At 43.3% G+C, this 22926-nt stretch overlaps 1 protein-coding gene across 4 annotated transcripts in view; it reads right to left on the minus strand.

The window, feature by feature from the left end:
• Positions 1–21258, minus strand: part of WDR7 (WD repeat domain 7) — a 217669-nt gene extending 196411 nt beyond the window's left edge. For all 4 annotated transcript variants that reach the window (XM_083465680.1, XM_083465678.1, XM_083465679.1 and 1 more), the window contains exons 1-3: positions 21067–21258; positions 3540–3711; positions 767–873 (exon numbers count right to left, since the gene is read on the minus strand). In XM_083465680.1, the coding sequence (XP_083321806.1) occupies positions 767–873; positions 3540–3698 (266 nt within the window). In that variant the 5' untranslated portion in view covers positions 3699–3711; positions 21067–21258. The remainder of the gene's footprint in view (positions 1–766; positions 874–3539; positions 3712–21066) is intronic.
• Positions 21259–22926: the final 1668 nt, after the last annotated feature.

Consider the following 22926-nt stretch of genomic DNA (forward strand, 5'->3'; position numbering starts at 1 on the left):
TTGAGTGGAAGGGACCAATAGTGGGTCCAACAGTGGGAACAGAGCTCAGATAGGAGAAGGAAAACTCTCATCTTAAACATCCACTGCCTTACAGGATATCTTTGGGAAAAGAAAAGGGTCAGGAGTAAACTCTACACAAATCTGGAGTGGAGTCTCTATGACGGATGGATGGATGGCGTCTTGCATGCCTCCTTCCGGCAACTACTGCAGCCAAGCTGGTGTCAAATGTATTGTTCTGCTTTCCTTTGGACCGTATCATCAAGGCTGAGAGAGGGGTCTTGTTGTCTGGGCAGGCCAGGACCTCCATACACACTGCCCAGGCTTGTGTCCCGGGCTAACACAGCAGTTTGACTTCACTCCTAGAGGTGTGCTCTTTCGTCTCTTGAGATAGAAGGATCCAGCAACCCTCCCTCTCCTCTTAGCGCACCCTCAAATCTGCTCTGGGGTTCCCCAAAATCTCTGGATTGGATTTTAGGGGTGCTGTGAGTGGGAAGGGAAGGAAGCAAACCAGAGGAAGCTCTGGTGTGCTTTGGGAAGTTGTTCCGCATGCACAAAGGGCTCAGTTGGCCACAACCTTGAATCTCTTGGTTGATCTCTTGACATCTCCTTCTGATGAAAGCAGGAAGAAGGGCAAAGGTTCAATGAGTGCTCATGACCCTTTGCACCATGGGTTGAAAGTAGGCTATGATGCTACACAGCAGTCAATATTTTAAGAGAATGAAAAATTGAGAAATCAATCACATGGGTGGGAAGGAGCTATACTTACCCACTTTCTGATGCACTCACTATATACTGCTTCTCAGATGAAGCACTGGCCTTGGACAAACAAGTAACTGAAGCTGTGTGACCAAACAGCAGGGCTCTAGGATTTATCTGGGAACAGAGAAACAAAGGTATTCAGAATTAACGAGAAAGCACCTGAATTGCCGAGCTTGATCATTGAATCAAAAGTTACCATAGGTATGGAGAAAGTACCGTATTTTTCGCCCTATAGGACGCACTTTTTCCCCTCCAAAAATGAAGGGGAAATCTGTGTGCGTCCTATGGGGCGAATACAGGCTTTCGCTGAAGCTTGGGAGAGCGAGAGGGGTCGGATAGCAGCCTGCCGCCCCACGCACGGGGCGCCCTTAAGCAGAGCGCCCCTCGCGCCGGGCAGACATCCGCAACGTGGGGAGCCCTGCAGGAGTTCCTGCAGGGCTCCCCACGCAGCGGATAGCAGCCTGCCGCCCCGCGTGCCGGGCAGACATCTGCCAGCCCCACAAGCTCAGGGGACAGCGGGGAGGCGCAGCACCGCCATACCGCTGTTCCCCAACCTGGTTTGGGGGGGGGGAAATAAAGGGAAAAAATTTCCTTTATTTCCCCCCAAAAAAACTAGGTGCGTCCTATGGGACGGAGCGTCCTATGGGACGAAAAATACGGTATTTTGCCAACTGCTGGTCAGACAAGGTGGTGGCTCTCCGTAAAAGCCAAAGCCTTTACAATGCCTTGCAAGGGAGTGTGCACAGGAGACAAGCATCTTATTTTTTAAAAAGCATTATAATGATGTAAGGCACAACTATTTTATTTACAATGAAGTAGCAAAAAGAAAACAAAGGTTCTTCTAGTGCCTCCATCTCCCATATCACTCAATCTGTTGCGCAACCAGTTTCTGCTAGTGCAACTGCTGCATTGGATTCTTCTGTTACATAACATTAAAAGTCACCCATCTGCTACTGCAGGACGCCTTGCGCTAGTGGACAGAGAACACTGGATACAGCCCAAAGTCTCAAATGACCTAGATGCACTACTGCTTCCCCACCCTTAACTCTGGGTTCTGATTGCCAAAGCAGAAGGTCCTGCAAGACTTCTGAAAGTTGCTTAGGTTTTGACTTTAGCAAGCTGGCAATAGATGTTCTACAACATGAGGGCAGCCATTAAGACTACTTCTTTGTTGGTGCTCTTGGTGGTTCTCAGATTTTGTAATGAGACGCAGAAAGAGGCAGCCTCTTAAATTCTGTTATGCTTAAGCTGTTGAGTCTTAATGACACATTCAATGAAATGGAAGCCATTCTTTTAGACGAAAACAAGGAGGCTTTCAGTAGTTAAATCTAAGAATTTCTGTTCCTGGATTAATAATAATAATAATAATAATAATAATAATAATAATAATAATAATAATAATAATTTATTTATACCCCACCCATCTGGCTGGGTCTCCCCAGCCACTCTGGGCGGCTTCCAACAAAGGATTAAAAATATATTAAAACATCAGTCATTAAAAACTTCCCTAAACTTCCCTAGACTTCAGATATCTTCTAAACGTCAGATAGTTATTCTTATAAGTGCCTGCTATTCATAATAACAAACGATTGCTCTCACACTCTGTGGCCAATGCCTTGCTTTCTCAGCAAGACCAGTCCACATTTAAGAGTTTTATTTGCATACAGAACCAGTTTACAATTTATGCAAGCTGATGCCTTTCATCTAATTTGTATAGGAAAGTTTTTGCTGCTGCATTCCACAGCTTTGCTTCACATGCATAAGGTATTCCAGGTCAGGAGTACACACCTTTCACTGGCAGAGAACCACAAAATATTCCAGCATAAACACACTGCCTTGTATTGCTGCTTTCACTTCAGAATTGCCTATCACTATTTGCTTTAAAACAGATCACTTAAAAATGAGTGTCTCTTGCTTTAAATGGCATCCAGGAGCTGCAAGCGGTGTTACCTTGGCCAAATCAGCTGCTATGTGCCTTTCTAATCTAACATCATAAGGCTACGATTGGTAGGAAAATGTTTTATTTTAAAAGTTACTGGAACTTCACAGAGCAGATTGCTTGTTTAAGCTACCAATAATCATTCAAACAACTGAAAGTTCCATTGCTTCTTGTCATTTTCTATGTATGTGCAATAGACATGCAATTAGCTTTGAAAGCTCACCCTCATAAAGAGAACAAAGAACATGGCATGGCATACAGAAGAGGTGAACTTCAGCTTCTAGTTTATTTATTTGGCATTCAAGCCTCCACGATCTTTAAAGGCTTACTGCAAATACCACCACCACCTAACTATACCACAAACCAAAAAAAACACAAGCGGATAAGGAGTGCAGTTTTACAAACAGAATTGTTTACAAGAGACAATGCATTCCCAGCTTCAGCATCTGCATTAGTTATTCATGTTAAATTGATTTAGCAGGCTGACCTCCAAAAGGTCAGGGGGAAGGGAGAACCCAACAGAGCCGCTTTCCAGCAGAATTCATTGATTTTCCATGCTAATGATAAAAAAAATCAACACTCTCTCCTACAAAAGCAACCCTATGAATATCAATAATATATATTGATTGTTATGCATCAGCTCAAGCAACAAGGTTTTGCTTTGGAAGAAGCATGCATACCGTAACTATGCCTTATCTGTAGGTTACCAGACACACACTCAAATCTGATTATAAATGTTCAGAAATGTGTTTAAATTGTGTTTCTGCAAAACAGGGCATTAATTACATTTAAACAAACCTAGGCATTGTGAAAGACATCGTATAGTGCACAGTTAACTTACCTCCAGATCTGAAGAGAGGTCCCAGAGACATATTTGTCCATCATGACATCCCGTTACAATCATTGACACATCATCCATTAGCAGGATGGCCGATACACAGTGAGTGGGAGCTTTGCGTCCCCATAGCACAATTGGTAGGACCAAACTGTTGCCCGCCATTATGGTATCACACCTGTAAATGCAATATGCATAATGATGATGATTAATTGATATACATGCCAAAATGGCTTCTTATTTCGATTCCAAAAGTAAAGAATAACCCAACTAATTTTATTAGTATTGAGTTAAGATATGTGATGCATCTAAACATCAAAGACCGTTCTACAGAAACGCATCTCAATTCAATACCATTGCATGTGCCACCAAAAATACCCACACACACAAAACCTGTTTGAAAGCTCTTTAACTTTTTTATTCACCCAGCAAAATTCCAAATGAGTTAAGGTTACCCGGAGAGGGGCAGTGGAATACTCAACATTGAGTTTGTAATGAAGGGTTCTTCAATATTTAATTAAAGAAACTCGTGTGTTAATGTACTGCTGCCTTGCTTCTCCACCAGTCATTTAGGGAAAAGAAAGTGCATGTTGTCTATTATCAGCTGTGGCCCAAGAGAAATCATCATTGGGAAATAAATATTTCAGAAGTTCTCGAGTCAAGTAAGATGATGTTCAGTTTCTTTCTCCAAACGATACTTAGCATACACAGAGGACTCATTTGCACAACACACTAAGACTGTGACTGAGCCATAGATACAGACCAATACAACTGTACACACTGCGTTTGTAGAGAGGAAGTCATGCATCCATGGCAGAGTTTGCTTTCTAAAATCAAAGACAGATGCAGGCAGATATAGAGGTAAAAATTAAAAATAAATCTTCAGGATATGAAACAAAAACAATTACAAAAAAATGAAAAAATTCCTTCCAGTAGCACCTTAAAGATCAACTAAGTTAGTTCTTGGTATGAGCTTTCGTGTGCATGCACACTTCAGAAGAAGTATCTGAAGAAGTGTGCTTGCACACGAAAGCTCATACCAAGAACTAAGTTGGTCTTTAAGGTGCTACTGGAAGGAATTTTTTTATTTTGACTATGGCAGACCAACACGGCTACCTATCTGTAAAAAAATGAACTTATACACATAGACTGGTTTTTTGTTACATCTGTTACAACTGAATGCTTTCTGAAGCTTTTTAAAAAAACAAATATTTGGATTCTATTTGATAAAAGTCTGTACACTATTTTAAAAATGGTTTTCTTACCATTAAGTAAAAAATAGTCATAGGAAGTAGGAGGTAAGTGATGTCTTGCAATATTGGCATTTGTACTTTAAGTTTGTGGGGCAATTATGGGCCTCCCTTTTTGTGATTTTTCTCTGGGTTTTTTGCAGTACACACAGAGCCTGTGCTTCAGGAAGAGAGACAACAGCTGGCTATTATTTCACCCTTCAATGCATCATGACTTCAGTGGTAAACAGCTAATTTGGTATGCCATAAAAAAACCTTTAAAAAAAACTTAATTTGTGCTGCCAAAATGTGACCTTTCCAAGGGAAGATGAAGCAGCTTCCACCCTCCCGATTTTAAGATTATTTCATTATTTAAGATTAACACCACAATGGCCCCTCTTATTCTAAATCATTACACAGAGTAATTCTTAATGCAGCCAACAATTATTATATAAGGGCACAGGACATCCAAGTAGATCAACACACATTGTACAAGTCAATACAAATTTGACTTATATCACAGCGTCGTACTTTTGATTTGGGCAGGCTGCACTATCAGATATGACCCTAGTAGTAGATAGGTAGCCGTGTTGGTCTGCCATAGTCAAAATAAAAAAATCCTTCCAGTAGCACCTTAAAGACCAACTAAGTTAGTTCTTGGTATGAGCTTTCGTGTGCATGCACACTTCTTCAGATACACATCTATACGCATGCACACTTCTTCAGATACACATGTATCTGAAGAAGTGTGCATGCAGACGAAAGCTCATACCAAGAACTAACTTAGTTGGTCTTTAAGGTGCTACTGGAAGGAATTTTAGATATGACCCTGTCTGTCATAACTGACCATGCCACCAGGATCATCTGCCACAGACAAATATGTAGCCGTCCTTCTCCCTATCAAAAGCCACAAGCTTCCTGGTGCCCAAGAACATTTGCTGGCTCTTGGCCGTGCTCAAACTGCAACTGGTTCCTACCAGGGCCGGATTTAGGTTTGATGAGGCGCTACACTACTGAAGGTAATGGGGCCCTTTATATGTCTAGCTGTCCTTTGTCAACAACAAATTGTCACTGTTTTCTGTGTTGAATATATGCTATATGGTAATTTAGGGACCAAATAGGTATCTGAAGCCATTTGTGCATGTTGCCATGCAACCAGTCCATGGAGAATGCAGGCACCCTATACAGTGGACGCTTGGCTTGCGAACGTGATCTGCTGGGATGCACGTTCGCAACCCACAGCGTTCGCAACCTGCAGCGACACATCTGCGCACACGGGAGTTGCAATTCGGCGCTTCGGCGCATGCGCAAAGCACAATTTAGTGCTTCTGCACATGCACGCCCCCAAAACCCGGAAGTAACCCGTTTCGGTACTTCCGGGTTTCAGCGGGACCGTAACCTGAAAAAATGCAACCTGAAGCATCTGTAGCCCGAGGTATGACTGTATATAGAAATGAGCTAACCAGTGGTATTTTAGGGAGCAGGCAGGACTCATGACTTACATCATAGCAGCCTACACAACACAAAACAGTGTTGCTGCATGTAGGTTTTATTTTATTTGTTTTTTATCTTTTTTTTGGAAATGTACACCCAGTTGTTTTTTCTTTAATTTTTGGGGGGGACCCCAACAGAGTGGGGCCCTAAGCTATAGCTTGTCTAGCTTATACGTAAATCCGTCACTGGTTCCTACCCAATCCCTACCTTTCCATCAATTTCCCCTCCCCAGCTATCATTTGCCTGTGTGTTCTCTGGCCCTGAAAACCTTCCCCGTCTTCACCTATCCCACTGCCTCCCCAGCCTTCACTTTCACCTCAGTCCTCAGACAGATTTGGCCAGACTGCCAAAGGCTTCGCCTTCTGAGTCCTGACAGGGGCGGCCCATCCCATTTCGCCACCTGAGGAGAAACGGGAAGGTGCTGCCCCACCACCCATCACCCGCCAAAACCTCACTTACTTGGGTGATGCAGCAGGTGCTGCCTCTGGGGTTTCTGTCGCCCAAGGCAGCTGCCTCAACTTGCCTCACTGGAGGGCCGGCCCTGCCCTTTGACAATCTAGGTCCTTTTCCTAACCCTCACACGCCCTGACTCAACATACAAATCAGACTCCCAAAATTTATCATGCTAAACCACCTTCCAAGATTTCTGGTCACCTGAAGCCATTTATTTGTTAGTGTTACGGGCAGCTGGACTAAAATTTGCAAGAACAGGGTTTGTTAATCGCACCAAAGCACACTGCAATACCTCAGCCTCTCAGTGAAGTAATTCAGACAAGACCTGCAAATGTCTTGAGCCGGAAGACAAATATCCAACAGCATGCTGAAGGGAATTTTTGTTACTTAAATTAGTGGACTAGCTGGACTACCAAAATTATTTTCTGCTTCAAAATGGCCATGTTTTCTTCCTTCTCCAATACAAAAAGTTTTGTGTGTCTTTCATGTGCTGTGCTGCAACTGCTCTGATAGTGTTTAAAGTCAATAAATTTTGAATATAGCTTATTCAAAGCTTGCCAATTTATTTCAGTCCTCTGAACAGTTTCTGTTTACATCAGCCTCTGTTATCTAAACTACACATCTTCCCTTTGGCATAAAACATGTTTAAACCAATCACATACGAAGAACCACACAATCTGGACAGAGAGCAGGGCAAAACACACAAAACAAGAATCGGCTTCAAGGCTGCAATTATACAGTATATTCACTTACATAGGACTCCATTCTGAGGAGATATGTAGAGTATTATAACGTAAGTGGGCAATGGTCCCAGAATGATGATCTGCAGGTATTATTTGTACAGAATAAAACATCATACGCTTAAGGTACTAGACCTACACAGAACCGAACTTATTTCTAATTTCATAGCACCCTATTTTAGGTGCTCAAGATATCTATGCACTACTGCAACACTGAGTAAGTACACAACTGAAAAAGGCACACATTTCCTCAATTTATTTATTTATTTCTGCCTAATAAAATTACAATAAATATTCATGAAAAACAGATTACTTCTTTAAAACAAGAGGCAAACATCAATATATTCAGCTTTCAAAAAAATTAAAATACTGCCCTTCTGCAACTTTCCCAAAACACATTTAAGGTAATGAATTTAATATCACTCTTCCTTCATTCATACAGCATTGCAAACTTCATTATATCTGTCCATGTAGAATTCAGGATACATGGAAGTTATCAAACACATTTCGGCATAGAATTGCACAAAATTCCCCAAAATTATGGAATACCATAATGAACAGGACCAATAAGCTGCTATAAACATCTACATAAAAACCAACCAACACCAAGCTTTCAGAAAGGAAATATTAAATCTAGTCAAAGAAGGAATGTTGTTTCTACAACTACCTGTTTCCTTTTGTTTTTTTAGCGCAGGATCTGAACGCTTTTAGTACTATCTTCATTTTCAAGAAGTACAGGCTCATTTTGACAGAGGATAGGGCTGGTCGGTTGGAACAGTGCAGGCTTCTTTAACAGTACATTTAGAATACCAAATATATCTCAGTGAAAAAAAATCAATATTTTCACATCAATGATGGAAAAGTACAGTCACAAACATATTAATCTGCTAACAAACAGTCCTGAAGCTTTCGGGCATACAGTGGTGCCTCGCAAGACGAAAAGAATTCGTTCCGCGAGTCTTTTCGTCTTGCGATGTTTTTCGTCTTGCGAAGCACGGTCCGTCGCAACTGCGCCTCTTCAAGCAGCTTTTTAAAAAAACCGCAAGACGTTTTCGTCTTGCGAAGCAAGCCCATAGGGAAATTCGTCTAGCGAAGCAACGCAAAAACGGAAAACCCTTTCGTCTAGCGAGTTTTTCGTCTTGCGAGGCATTCGTCTTGCGGGGCACCACTGTACTCTGAAGCACATATTTTCTGCAGGACTGGTGCTGATCCCCAACCCTCCGCCTGGAGAACCTGAAAATATATCATTAAGAAATCACTTTCTCAGACCTTCAGAAGGTCCCAACACTCTGTTCTGCTGAAAGAAAACTCAATCCAACTCCCACTGAGTCTGTAAAAAGCTTTAAGCCTTCCAAGCTTTTTTCAGCAGCATATTAGTCTTTTCATTGTTTCTATTTATAGTTATCTCTGTAAATTTCCACAGACACAAAATAACACAGCCATGATCACTCTAAACTAAAGTGTGTACAACTAGGTTCAACTTAAGAGAAGACCCACTGAAATTAATAAACATGACTAAGTTAGCTCAATTAATTTCAATTAGCAGAACAATGCCACCTAAAAGACACTAACTCTCCTGGACTTAAAGCACAATGAGAATTTCCTATGCTTTGTTTCTCATTTACACAATCAGTGTGCACTCCCTTACTTAATTCTTTCACTAAATATGACAACAGGAACGACAACTGTGAGCACTATGCCAAAACGAGCCGATAGGTTGCTTACTTCTTGAATGAGGGCAATTTGTCTCTCCCTAAAGCAGGGTGGGGGGAAATGGTTTTAAGGAAAATTTTGATAAAGGAAGGTTAATGGTTATACAACAAAAAGGAAAGAAAATTATTGTTTATTATAAGCAGACTAAGAACATCCCTTTTTCCTGGAAATGCTATGTGGGCACCTCTGACCTCTCACCAATGTCTAATTACTATCAGTGTCATATAAACACATTTCTGCCCACATCAAGCCCCTGCACGTGAAAAGCTTTTTGTTCAGCTGGCTAACATGTGTATATATATATAACTAATACAATGCCTATCATTCTTGCAGATTGCCAGGATTAGGGGGAGTGAGCAACATTTCTCTGTGCTAAAGAGACACAGCACTCCAATGTGAATACCTTCAGCAGGGCTTGAGATATCAGGGAAATGTCACCCTCAAGTGAATGAATGGCAGCCATTCACTTTATATGGGAAGAGGGGGAAAGGGTACACCTGGGAACACCATTCAAGTAAGTAGAAGCTTCAACTGGCCCTAGAGATTCCAGCCTCTGAGATTTCAAGTGTACTTATCTAAGTAGCCCCACCCTGAATCCTCATGTCACAATATAACGTCACAGGGTTAGGGGGATTGTTCTAAGTAAAACTCTAGTGATGCATTTACCTCCCCAGTTCCTACAACAACCACCTCCAGTTTTATCCACAAGGGTGGCGCTGTGGTGCAAACCACTGAGCCTCTTCGGCTTGCCAATCGGAAGGTCGGCGGTTCGAATCCCCGCAACAGAGTGAGCTCCCGTTGCTCTGTTCCAGCTCCTGCCAACCTAGCAGTTTAAAAGCACACCAGTGCAAGTAGATAAATAGGTACCGCTGCAGCGGGAAGGTAAATGGTGTTTCCTTGTGCTCTGGTTTCTGTCACGGTGTCTTGTTGCGCTAGAAGTGGTTTAGTCATGCTGGCCACATGACCCGGAAAGCTGTCTGTGGACAAACGCCGGCTCCCTCGGTCTGAAAGCGAGATGAGCGCCGCAACCCCCATAGTCACCTTTGACTGGACTTAACCGTCCAGGGGTCCTTTACCTTTTTTTTTTTTTTTTTTTTTTACCTATAAGCTGCTTTTACCCAGTCCCTCATTCCATATGTTATCCTCCTACCTGCGGAATGCATTCGCAGTACATAAAACTTGGACTTTAACAAAGCAAGAAAATAACTGTTCAGCCCTCCATTCAACTCTAGGAACCACAAGCAAAGAAGAATCCAAGATCCAGAAGGAAAAGGACCAAACAGATTCACAGAATGATTCAAAGTGCCTGGGATATTAAATATATATACAGTCATACCTCTAGTTGCGTTTGCTTCATGTTGCGGATTTTCGGATTGCAAACGCGGCAACCCGAAATGTGTATATTTCCGGGTTTCGCCACACGCGCATGCGCAGAAGCGTTCTGCGTGCTTTGCACATGCGTAAAAGTGCTCTATCGTGCTCCGTGCTTGTGCAGAACCGCTGCTCTACAGATGAAACTCGGAAAATTAGAATATCGTGGAAAAGTTCATTTATTACAGTAATTCAACTTAAAAGGCGAAACTAATATATGAGATAGACTCATGACATGCAAAGCGAGATATGTCAAGCCTTTATTTGCATATATGCACATGTACTCAGCTTCCTAGTTTTCCATAACACCTCAGCAGTGCCACAGGCTGATCGCATCCATGCCACGCCGCATTGAGGCAGTAATTGATGCAAAAGGGGCCCAAACCAAGTACTGAGTACATGTGCATGCTTCTACTTCTCAGAGGTCCAATATTGCTCTATTTGCAGCCCTTATTTTGCTGATTTCATTTAATATTCTAACTTTCTGAGGTTGTTAATTTGGGGTTTTCATCAGCTGTACGCCATGAACATCACAATTATAATAAATAATTCTTGACATATCTCACTTTGCATGTCATTAGTCTATCTCATATATTAGTTTCACCTTTTAAGTTGAATTACTGAAATAAATGAACTTTTCCACGATATTCTAATTTTCCGAGTTTCACTTGTAGTTGCGGACTTTTCAGGGTGTGAACGGCACCCCAGAACGGATCGTGTCCACAACTAGAGGTACCACTGTACAGCCCCTATCTAACATTCATCTTGCTAATTTTTTTGTGCCTAATTAATCCTAGTTCCCACCTTCAAGGGATGGCTCAGTCACTAGAGCATAAAACTCTGAATCTCAGGGTTGTAGGTTTAAGCCCTACATTGAGCAAAAGATTCCTGCATTGCAGGGGATTGGACCACATCACCCTTGCAGTCCCTTCCAACTCTACAATTCTATGGTTCTGGCCTGGTGACATGTGGCCTATGTAATTGCCAATGGGAAAGTTTAGATACCAAAAGGTTGAAAGGAAGGGAATGAAGAGCAAAACTGACACTTTTTTAAATGAGCTGAAATTAAGGGCAAAAGTCAGGTCTGAATACACTGAAAGCTACTTAGATAAACTGTAATTTGACAGCATACAAGGGGGCAAAATAAATGTTAAAGTTTTATTCATTATTAATCTGTTTAAATGATAATTGTTTAAAGCAAACAAGCACTAGGTGGTGATTAGAGAAGACTAAATTATACACCTGTAGGCTCAAGCCATGACTCAAAACTGCATTTTGAAGCGTGATGCAAGGTTCAGCTCAGTTGATCCTAATGGACTGTACTGTGTATCACATAGCAACCTTAATACCAACGAGCCAACAAATAAAGGTTTTAGGATCTGAACACCCACTGCATTGCACCTCAAGAGTCAAGCCAAGGTATTTTGGGGGCTGGAAGGGGACTCATATGCACATCAACCTCAACTGATGAACCAAAAAGGTAAAGGGACCCCTGACCATTAGGTCCAGTCGTGGCCGACTCTGGGGTTGCGGCGCTCATCTCGCTTTATTTGCCAAGGGAGCCAGCATATAGCTTCCGGGTCATGTGGCCAGCATGACTAAGCCACTTCTGGCAAACCAGAGCAGCGCACGGAAACGCCGTTTACCTTCCCGCCAGAGCAGTACCTATTTATCTACTTGCACTTTGACATGTTTTCGAACTGCTAGGTTGGCAGGAGCAGGGACCGAGCAACGGGAGCTCACTCCGTCACGGGGATTCAAACCGCCGACCTTCTGATCGGCAAGTCCTAGGCTCTGTGGTTTAACCCACAGCGCCATCCGTGTCCCTTGATGAACCATAAGTACACACATAAAGCAAGTGATAAAAGTTTTAGAACAAGAGTGCAAATGGCATTCAGGATAGTAAAATTAATCTGGTACATAAGCCCCATACAACACAGCTCCATGGGCACTTATCACATGGTGTTATCTACTACAACTAGTCATATCCTTGGAAATTAGGATAAATACACAATAATACCATCATCACAATAAATAATATCCAAGATTATAGCTTTATATTTGAGAGGAAATCTCAGTATTGCTTATATTTTCCTACAGGTAAAGGCTTGTATTAAAGTATGGAAAGAGAGAAAGAGAGAGAGAAAACTGTATTGAAAAATCAATAGCTGTAGAATTAAGCTTGGAATCCTGCAATGCCCAAATGAGCTGGTGTGGAGACAAATGATTAGAGCCAGTTTTGCAGCAATTGTGCTCCATTCTGGTGGTAACACGAGGATTCAGAAACATTCAGCTTCATTTATATCGCTATTGAAGATCATTGTTGTGTCCACTGTGCCCTTTATATTCAAAAAAAGTTAGGAGGGAAATGGTTGAGTCCTCTGGTAATTTTTAAGTACCAGAAGATTATCTGGGAAGAAATGCATGTTGACAAAAAATATTTTTTTTGCTGTATTTGTTAGGAACTTCTGCTGGGGGAGCTGAGAAAACAAGGGCCAAACGGAAGGCCCACACAGCAATAATACTCAATGCGCTTGTGTTTAATGGATTTGAACATTATTTGGTTTTGACAAAGTGCTGCAAATAAAAATCCAAATCACTATTCTGAGCCTGGTTGTTTGAGGGCTTTTAGGAAATTAAGGAGGCAGTTTCAGACCTAGTTGCCATGGAGACCAATCCACATCAACGATCAGTAATCAGGCTATCATTATCCGCAGGAGGGCCAAAGATTGAACTGACCTGGAAAATTAGCTATGCCACTACTTATAAGGGTAATCCCTCAACACAGCTGAGGGAAAGAACTCTGATAATGTGCCAATAAACACAAACATTAACTCATTCGTGCATTCATATGCCTTCCTTCTAGCAGGCTCATCCGCCTGCAGTATCTCAGGCTTCCAATAGTTGCAAACTTAATCTTTTTCAAACAATTGAAAAACTAAATTGCGAAGGATTTAATACTTTCCAAACATGCAAGAACTTAGATCTTTTCAAGTTATACAACTTATAATAAACATTAAAATACCTCCCTTTGTTTTCATTAGAAAGGCACACAGTGGAAACCTTGGATGCAAGTTAAATTACCGTATTTTTTGCTCTATAAGACTCACTTTTTCCCTCCTAAAAAGTAAGGGGAAATGTGTGTGCATCTTATGGAATGAATGCAGGCTGTGCAGCTATCACAGAAGCCAGAACAGCAAGAGGGATTGATCCCTCTTGCTGTTCTGAGATTCAGATTTTTTTCTTGTTTTCCTCTTCCAAAAACTAGGTGCGTCTTATGGTCTGGTGCGAAAAATACGGGTACATTTCCCCCTGTTCACATGAACTTCTCACTGAATATATGGAAGTGGTGGGGACTGATGCAGTTCCCAAAACTAAGTGGATACCTGGTTTAGAAAATGAAACCAGTTGACTCCTTTGTCAACAAAACCAAAGCTTCCTTAGGAGGAAATGAGGTAGTAAACAGTTCTAACTCCCTTTGCTTCATCTTCCTTTCCTTATAGGTGTAATAGGGACAGATGTTCCAGAGAAAATCTCCATTATGCATGTGTCAACAGCAGCTAGAATATTACATGCACAGAAATGGAAAGAAGGGAAGGTTCCAACAAAGGAGGAGCGGCTTTTGAAAGCAATGCAGAAATGGCAAAACTGAAAGCAAAATTGAGAGACGATGAACTTTTCATAGAAGAATGGAAGCCATTCATGGGCTATTAAAAAAAATTACAGTCAAATGAAATCGCGGGCAGGACTCGAGATAAAAGCAGCAGAAGAAAAATGACAAAACATTTGCAACAGAGAAACTTTTTGTGATACATAAAGAAATAATGCAGTAGAAAATGTTTGAGTAAAAACACTGTGGAGGTGAGGCAGGGAAGTCAACTTACGAAACAATGTATTTGATTTTAAGGTTATTGTGAAAACGTTTGAAAAAGTTTATTAAAAATTCACACACGCAAAGTATAGCTGCACCACTTTGCACAGCTTTTTGGTTTTTATATTGTCTATTGTGTTCAATCTGTTCTCTCTGATTTCCATACAGCATTACTGTACGGTCAACCCATACTATATATTCAGCGATGTCAGAGGCATATAAAAGGACAAAGGATGAGAGGAGGAGTGGGGCAAAAGACAAAAGGAACCATGTTAATAACTGGCACTGATTTATTAATCTATTGCATTTATAGACCACCTTTCTGCCAAGGCACCCAGTTTTCAAGTGCTATAAAACGCTCCCATGTATAAGAAAAACCCCTATTTTTAAAAAACCTGAAATTAATAAATTAAGTTGTTTAGGTTTTTTTGGCAGGGGGGGGGGAGATCACTTCTGCCAATTGCTCACCCACCTGCCCGCCATTGCCAATCGCTTGCCACAGCCACTGCCAATCGCACACCTTGCCGCAGCTGCCAATTGTCTGCCCGCTCACCGCCACCAACAGCCCACATGCCCACTTGCCCAAACCGCCAATCGCCTGCCTGCCTGCCTGCCCAATTGCTGCAGTCACAGCTAATCACCAGCAGGCCTTTCCGCAGCCACCAATCGCCCGCCCAATCTCCTGCCTGCTGCTGCCATTAATCACACGTCCCCCCTCTGCATTCACTATCCGTGTATAAGACAGCACCCAAATTTTGCCTGTTTTTTTTAAGCAAAAAGCATCATCTTATACACAGAAAAATACGGTATATAAAACGTGAACTTGGCCAGGCGGATGGAGGCAGTCCAACTGGAGCAAGCCCTGGTGCTGTCTTTGCCTCCCTCCCTCCTTCTGTTCTTCCTTTTCACAGGCAGCATTAGAAACTGATATATAAGCTAGGTGCCAAATACCCCCTTTAACCAGGGTTACAGTCACCAAAACGGAATGCCTAGTTGTCGTGTTTGGGACCAGACTTCTTGAAAGTTCTATTTTTCAATACGACTTTTTGGTTCCTGACATTCATTCTGAATGTGCAGATGAAATATAATGGATATAATTCCACAGGATGGGGTGTTAGTGTGTGAAAACAGTCAAGATCCAAGGATCCCCACGCATGTACCTCCACTTGCTGTTAAGAAAACAGGCACACACAAACAAATATTTGCAAAATTCATCCCCAAGATGAATTTTTATCCTGCAGTGTTTTAAGCAATGTGTAGGTTTAAGATTACTATAAAAAGCACATTACTGTTAAAATTATTCCCTCCACACACTCATTCAGGTACACTATTGGAAACATGCTTCATAGTTTCAAGCGAAAAAAAGAGACTCTTTCAAGCTGTCACAACACAAATTATTCATCACACTTGTGAATTCAGAGTTCAAATCCATAAATTTTTGAAATAATCATTTATGTTTTCTAAAATCATAAGTTCTGCTCATGAAGACAGCTCCCATACCATTCATAATTTGTTTTACTAACCAAAGAATGAAAAGGGGAAGTTTCCCCACAATCTTGAGTTACCGTATTTTTCGACCCATAGGACGCTCCGTCCCATAGGACGCACCTAGTTTTTTGGGGGGGGAAATAAAGGGGGGGAAAATTCCCTTTATTTCCCCCCCAAAAGCAGGTCGGGGAAACAGAACCAGGTCGAGGAACAGCGGGATGGCGGCGCTACGCCTCCCTGCTGACCCCCGAGCTTGTGGGGCTGGCCGATGTCTGCCCCACACGAGGGGCGCTCTGCATCAGGGCGCCCCCCCTGTGGGGCCGGCAGGCTGCTATCCGCAGCGTGGGGAGCCTTGCCGGGAACTCCGGCAAGGCTCCCCACGCTGCGGATGTCTCCCTGGCGAGGGGGGCGCTCTGCTTCAGGGTGCCCCGCCCGCCGGGCGGCAGGCTGCTATCCGCAGCGTGGGGAGCCTTGCCGGGAAGTCCCTTCATTTTTGGAGGGGGAAAAGTGCGTCCTATAGGGCGAAAAATACGGTATATCTCTGTTCTAAAGCAAGCTCACATTGCTTCTTCAAGAGGTCCTCAACGGATCTAGAATACTACCTTAAAACACATATTCATGGCACACGTTACACAGAGAGATTTGTATTTCATGGCCCTAATGCATAAAGAGTTGTATCCGTAAGGAATCACAGGGATATTTTTCACCATGGCAAAATTAATCATCATAACCATCCCTGAAGTTTGTATTCAACACATACTTCCTCAAGAGGAAGTCCACTGGAGTAAGCATGCTCAGCAATGCCATGCTCTTGCACTACAGATTCTGTGGCGGAGGCTAGGATGAAAGGAAGTGCTGAAGACATCAAATGAGCTTTCTGGCTCAGACAGGATTTGGATCTGGGTAGGCCCATTCAAACTGAGCACTCTGGCTATTCTACCACACTAGTTCTCAGTGTCTCAGTCTTTTCTTCGTGTCCAGCATTACTTCAGTATTTACTGGCTTTTGCTCACCAAAAGACAGAAACATGGCAGTGAAAGGAAATTACTAACTCCTGAAAGTACAACTTGCAACACTCCACTGATCTATCATTAGGTTGTCATAGGCCACCCCTCTGTGAACTGCACAACAAGCACACACAGTTGGCTTTATAGCTCAGTGGGATTTCCTGTGTTCAAGTGCAACACTCTAACCTCTACATATACCATGTTGGCTCTGTTAACATGTATATAGAATAGCTGTTTGCAGAAATACGTACACAGTAAAAGGTTGTGTGTCAGGGTGGTTTTTTTTATATGCAGTTTGTATCAGTACTTTGCTCCGTTATGTGTGTGCATGCTCTTGTTTCCCAATATCTCCAACACAACTGAAACAGTTTTTCCAAACTTTTTGGAAATGTGCTCTCACTTGTAAAGGTGAATCAACATTATGTTGGGAGGGGGGATACACAATGAAATTTCAAGGTTTAACAGTTGGGAAATACACCATGCTCACCTAGCTCTTATGTCATTAGCAGCACTGATTCAGCACCTCCTCTGTTCCTTGAACCCTCACAACACCTCCATCACATTCACCTTCCTATCCAGCTGTACATACTATCCCCTGACTCTTCTCCACAAACTCTCTACTGATGCAACTGAGCACTTCAGGAGTCAAGAGAGCTGCAACTTTGCTTGAATTTCGTGGGTTCAGTGGCGTAGCCTGGGGGGTGCAGGGGGGGCCGGCCGCACCGGGCGCAACATCTGGGGGTTAGGGGGCGCAAATCCACGGGTTAGGGGGCGCAAATCCATGGGTTAGGGGGTGCAAATTACTTGCCTTGCCCGGGTGCTGACAACCCACGCTACGCCACTGTGTGGGTTGGAACTGGCATTTTGGGAAACCTTACAAAAGGGTGCAGGAAAACTGCTGCCATCAGCTCCCTTCAGCCCCAGCCAGTACCATCAGCAGTCAGGTATAATGCGAGTTGTAGCCCATCATAATCTAAACAGTGACATGTTTATCTACCTCTGCCTTACACCTTGATTATTCACGGGTTTCTTGTCAATAAAGCATGCAAAAATATTTGTGCTACATCTATTTGTCCTGGGGTATGCCACCAACACATTGTTCTATAAGAAACTGACTTAAAGGCTTTGCCCGAAGCTTCTATTCCCAAAGAGATTATATTATTGATCTGAAGTTTATTACACCTTTGTCATCCCATTTCCTCCAAGAATGACCTACAGAGCAATTTTATGCATGTTTACACAGATGTAAGCCCCACTATGCTTAGTGCGACTTTTGATATATATTGTCTGGCTGTATTAATGACAGCGATCTTACAGATGTTGAAAATATAAGAAATAAATTAGCTAATTGACCAACTGAATGTTTATACCATGCGTTTACTATACTTAAGTAACAGTTATGATAGCAGAAAGGTTATATACCAACACCTGAACCAATTCAAAACTCAGCGGTATGAAATATGAACTTGTATTTAGATTAAAATGCTCAGATGTTACACAGCAACAATTTAAATCACACGCTATTCAGTAGCCATAGAACAAAAGGTTCTTCCAATGCACTTGTGTTAATTAACTCAAGCTAGTTTCTCAGCACATTTTGCTTCTTGCCAATTCCAGCTGTCTCGATAGGGAGAGAATAAGAAGCTGCTAAACTAGGGGTGCGCAGCTCAGTTCAGAGACCTCATCCCTGCCTCCCAAACAAATATCCCCACTCCTAAAGAAGCCACTGATTTGACAGCAGAAGCAAACAGGGGGGGAAATTAAGTAGGCACAGAACTGTGGAAGCAGCCCAGCACCCTAATAGCAATACAGATTGGTCCTCCCCACACATCAGTTTAATTATTTTATCAGACAGGTGTGGTAACTATACCTAACTGATCTGCACAAATCTACTGAGGGGTGCAAGTGCACCTCCTGTTTGGAAGTAGATAGTGGCTACACACACCTAGCAGCTAGGCCATAGAACAGAAGACATGGATGAAACAGCTATTCATAAATGCCAGAAGCATGCATTATGCCTCTCTGTCCCTCTTGCAATTTCTGTAAAACTTTGCTAAATCCCCTCCTGAGCCATCCTACCTTCCTCTTGTCAGGACTTTCCTGCTACATGGGATTTCCTCCTATATCACCTGAATAACAAAGCTGTCATCTTCACAGCATCTCACATACCTTCAACATAAAACTGCTGAATTTCTAATGTTTGTGCTCTCTCAAGCCATACGCAGAGTAATTTACCCTGATATTTTATCCTTTTTCATACAAGCTCCTTGCATACCTCTCTTCCAGACACCCCATTTGTCTGTCTCATAATGAGATCAACAGCTAATATGTAAAGAAACAAGTTACAATGCATTATGATGGCCTCAAATCATAAGATTAAAGGTTTCAGTAACAATGTAGGTTGAAACTCTGCTACAGACCCACTTGATCAAGGAGAAAGGGAATGCCAGAATGCCAAGTTTAAGGTGACAAGTAACTACCAAAAAACAAGTTTCTAAGTGTATCAATTGTTTATTATTTATCACTCACTTAAGCTGATCTTTGGGGAGTGAGAGAAATTTCAAACAACTAACAATTTTCTGGAGGTAAGAGTCACATTGTTTGCAGGGAAAAGAAACAGCTGGAAAGGACTGATAAAGTCTGCCACCCTATCAGTGCCCTAGAAAGTTCAGCCACACAACTGCATCACCCACAGAAAATAGATGCTTTTTTCTTGTACCAGTAAGAATGGGGTAACTCACTGCTCATGTTGCAGTGGAAACTCGGCCAACTAAGCCTGCCAGACCATGCCAAGCAAATGTTCAGTGGCCATCATCTCTGAAGAAGGGATTTCAAACCACAAGGGCAACAGGGCACCAAACAGCCAAGGTAGCATTTACAAACAAAAGATCCTGCTGTGGAGATGCAAGTCACAAGTCACAGTCCACCAGAGAGAAGGGTTTTGTGAGGAGCCATTAAAGAAGAGGTATCTTCCCAGAAGTCCGGGAAGTATTCTAGGCACAACAGTGACTCTGGTTGAACTCTATAATAGGTGTTTGTTTTGTTTGTGGTACTCCACAGTCACCTGCTCTGCCTCACTTTCACCAACACATGGTACGAGTAAACAATGGGGTGCCATTCTAAGGCGCTAGAATAAAGGAGTTTCCACTCCAGGCTGAGGATAGGCCTGGCAAAATCAGTCTCAAAGGAGACTGGGCAACAGGTGTCAGTTGCCATTATAGGCAAGGTGGGGGGCAGAAGCAAGCAGAAAGCAGTTGATTGTTAAAAGGAAGGATCATCTGAAGATGTGTTGGAGGTTATGAAAGGGGCACTCTTGCCCCCCAATGTCAAGAGAAGGGCAGCAGTGCACTTGGCACAGAGGGAATATGGGTGGCACCTTCCTGCTGAAGGAGAGGGCAAAAAGTGTACCACAGCAAATCCAGCCATCATCAATGGCCAAAGCAGGAATGACACACTTTAGACCACTTTTTGAGTGGTTACAGGAATACGAAGGAGCTGCCCCCCCCCCCGATAAAAGCTTATCAGCCCCTTACACTGTGACTTTTGGTGACTTTTCTATTTATTCTTAAAATGACATTTCCCTTCCTAGCCTAGAAGCCCCTCAGGCCGAGCAACTGGCAATGAAAGCGATCCCACTTAGATATATAGCAATCAAGAACGAAAAAATATACGAGGGGCAGAATAGGCGACACTAGAGAGGAAGGGGGCTAGAAGCACAAAATGGGTGGGTGGGGTGGATTTGACAAGAGGGGCATTGCCAGCCAAGCATCCCCTCGTGGGTTTGGGGGGGGGAGCCGAGGTTGGCAAAAAGGGGCGCCTGGTTGAGAGGGTGCCCCTCTGTTACTTCTTTTTATTGAAAAAGAGGGAACGAAGAAAAGATAGGAGGATGTTGCCTCTGAGTCCTGAAAACCAAAAGTACCAATCCACACACACAACGCGAGCTTCTTATAGTGGGGTGGGGGAAGGACCCAAAGGTAATACTAATAGAAAGCAGCACTAAAAAAATAAAAATAAAGAGGGAGGGTGAGAACACCCTAAGGAAGGAAGGACGCTTCGGTCGACCTGCGAAGGAAGACAGCAAAAAAGCAAAATTACTCAGCAATGGGGGAGGACAGGGGGAGTCTGGGGAGAGTCCTGCTGCGCCCACCGCCCCAGGGAAGCACCTACCTGGGTGTGGGCGGGGGCCGCCTCTCCGCCGGCAGAAGGGGCTCCCCGCTTGCCCCCCACTTTCCTCCGGGCTCGCCTGCCGCCCCTCGCCCTCCTTCTCTCTCTCCCTCTCTCTGCCTCAACGCCTGGCGCTGGAAATCAGCTGACGGGCTCCTCCAGCTGCCGCGACTCCCGCTGCAAGTGTCGCAAAAGGCCCGGGCGGCGCTTGGCGGCAGAAGGGAGGGAGGGGGAGGCCTCGTTGCCCTGGAGACGGAGCAGCGACCCGGCCCCCGGCGCGCTTCCCTGCGGCCCTCGCCTGGCGCTGCGCGGGGAGTGCAGAGGGTGCGGGGTTTAAAGCAGCAGGAGGAATGCATGGGGGGAAATGCGTGCAAATCAGGCAGGAGGTGTGCTAGTTGTGTTGCAAAAGGCGCTCAGTCGGGGGCTTTATTCTTCCTCCTGCCCAGGTAAACCTGCGAAGTGTTGCAGCCTTATCGTCATCGTTTTTTATTAAATGTATCTGTCGCCTTCCCCCCCCCCCATTTGCAAAACTAACAAAAACAATAACCTCCCCCACCCCCCAGTCATAGAATTGGAGAGCTGGAAAGGGACCCTGAGGGTCCTCTAGTCCAGCCCCCTAAGAATTGGTCTCTGCTTGTGCCAAATGTACTGCAGTGACTACATTATTACATGAGCACTGTTCCACAGCGTTTGATATTTTCATTTACATACATTCATTCGAAATAAGATGGGTTTATGAAGCAATTCTATATCCTCCCACCACGTTGATGAAGAATTCTACGAAACAGTAGTCAATATCCGGAATCGCTGTTCAGTGTTGGACATATTTGCTGAATACACAAAGCTTCACAGCTTATCTTTCATCGTATAAAGTCTGGTACCTTGCTTCAGAGACTTTGAGACTAAAGATTTCATTTTGTACCTGTTATGGTTTGAAGGAATTCTATAAAGATTGTCTATTGCATATGTACATAGTCATCGTGTTGCGCTTTTTTTTTATCTGCTGCTGAAGTGACTTCAAAGCAATTCATTACAATCTATTGCAGATTAACAGGACAGCCCCTGTGGAATTCCTCTCTCACACACGTGGGCATAGCCAGGATTTTTGTTAGGAAGGGGCAGGCCTTTTGTTGGGGGGGGGATCTCAGAATCTCCATTTGCTATGTATTTATTATTATTATTGTTTGGGGGGGGGAGAGCTGCAGCTACCTGCCCCCCCCCAGCTATGCCCATGCACAGACACACACATGCATGCAGACACCACATACACATGAATTTTTAAATGTTGTCTGTGCTTGGCTACCCAGACCTTAAATACAGGACATTTCACACATCCTTTCAAATACATGTATTTGGAGAGGATCCCTAACTTGGCAGTGTGTGTGAGAGAGAGAGAGAAAGACCTGAAATACAGGACTGCAGTTAAGTGGTAATCAGCTCTGTTCAAGTTCAGTAGGACATCTAAGTGATGCCTAGGTTTGTGGCCCCTCCAGGTGTTCCACTTTATTTTGTGTTCATAGTGATTTGTGTTCGTGATGCTATAGGGAGGTCATGCTTTCTCTACTGTCTGCAGAGGTTTTTGAGGTGGTCGCACTCCTAACCCCACAAATGTTCGGCGGGAGTGGGTGGCTCACTGGAATGAATGGCGCTTAAGTCAATTACAATCGCTTTGGCCCATAGATTTCAGTGGGACCTTGGTGTCATTGCAGCCCTATGTGCATTTACTTTGGATGACCTCAAGAAGCAAAGATTTAAAAACAAAAAAATGTCGCACAACAACACACAACTCTGCAAGGCTATGCTAGTGAATCAGTTAGATCCATAAAACCCCCGATTTGGCCAGCAGCCTATCCCTACACTGTA

This window comes from Podarcis liolepis, assembly GCF_965112155.1.
Source record: "Podarcis liolepis genome assembly, chromosome: 11".
Classification (NCBI taxonomy): domain Eukaryota; kingdom Metazoa; phylum Chordata; class Lepidosauria; order Squamata; family Lacertidae; genus Podarcis; species Podarcis liolepis.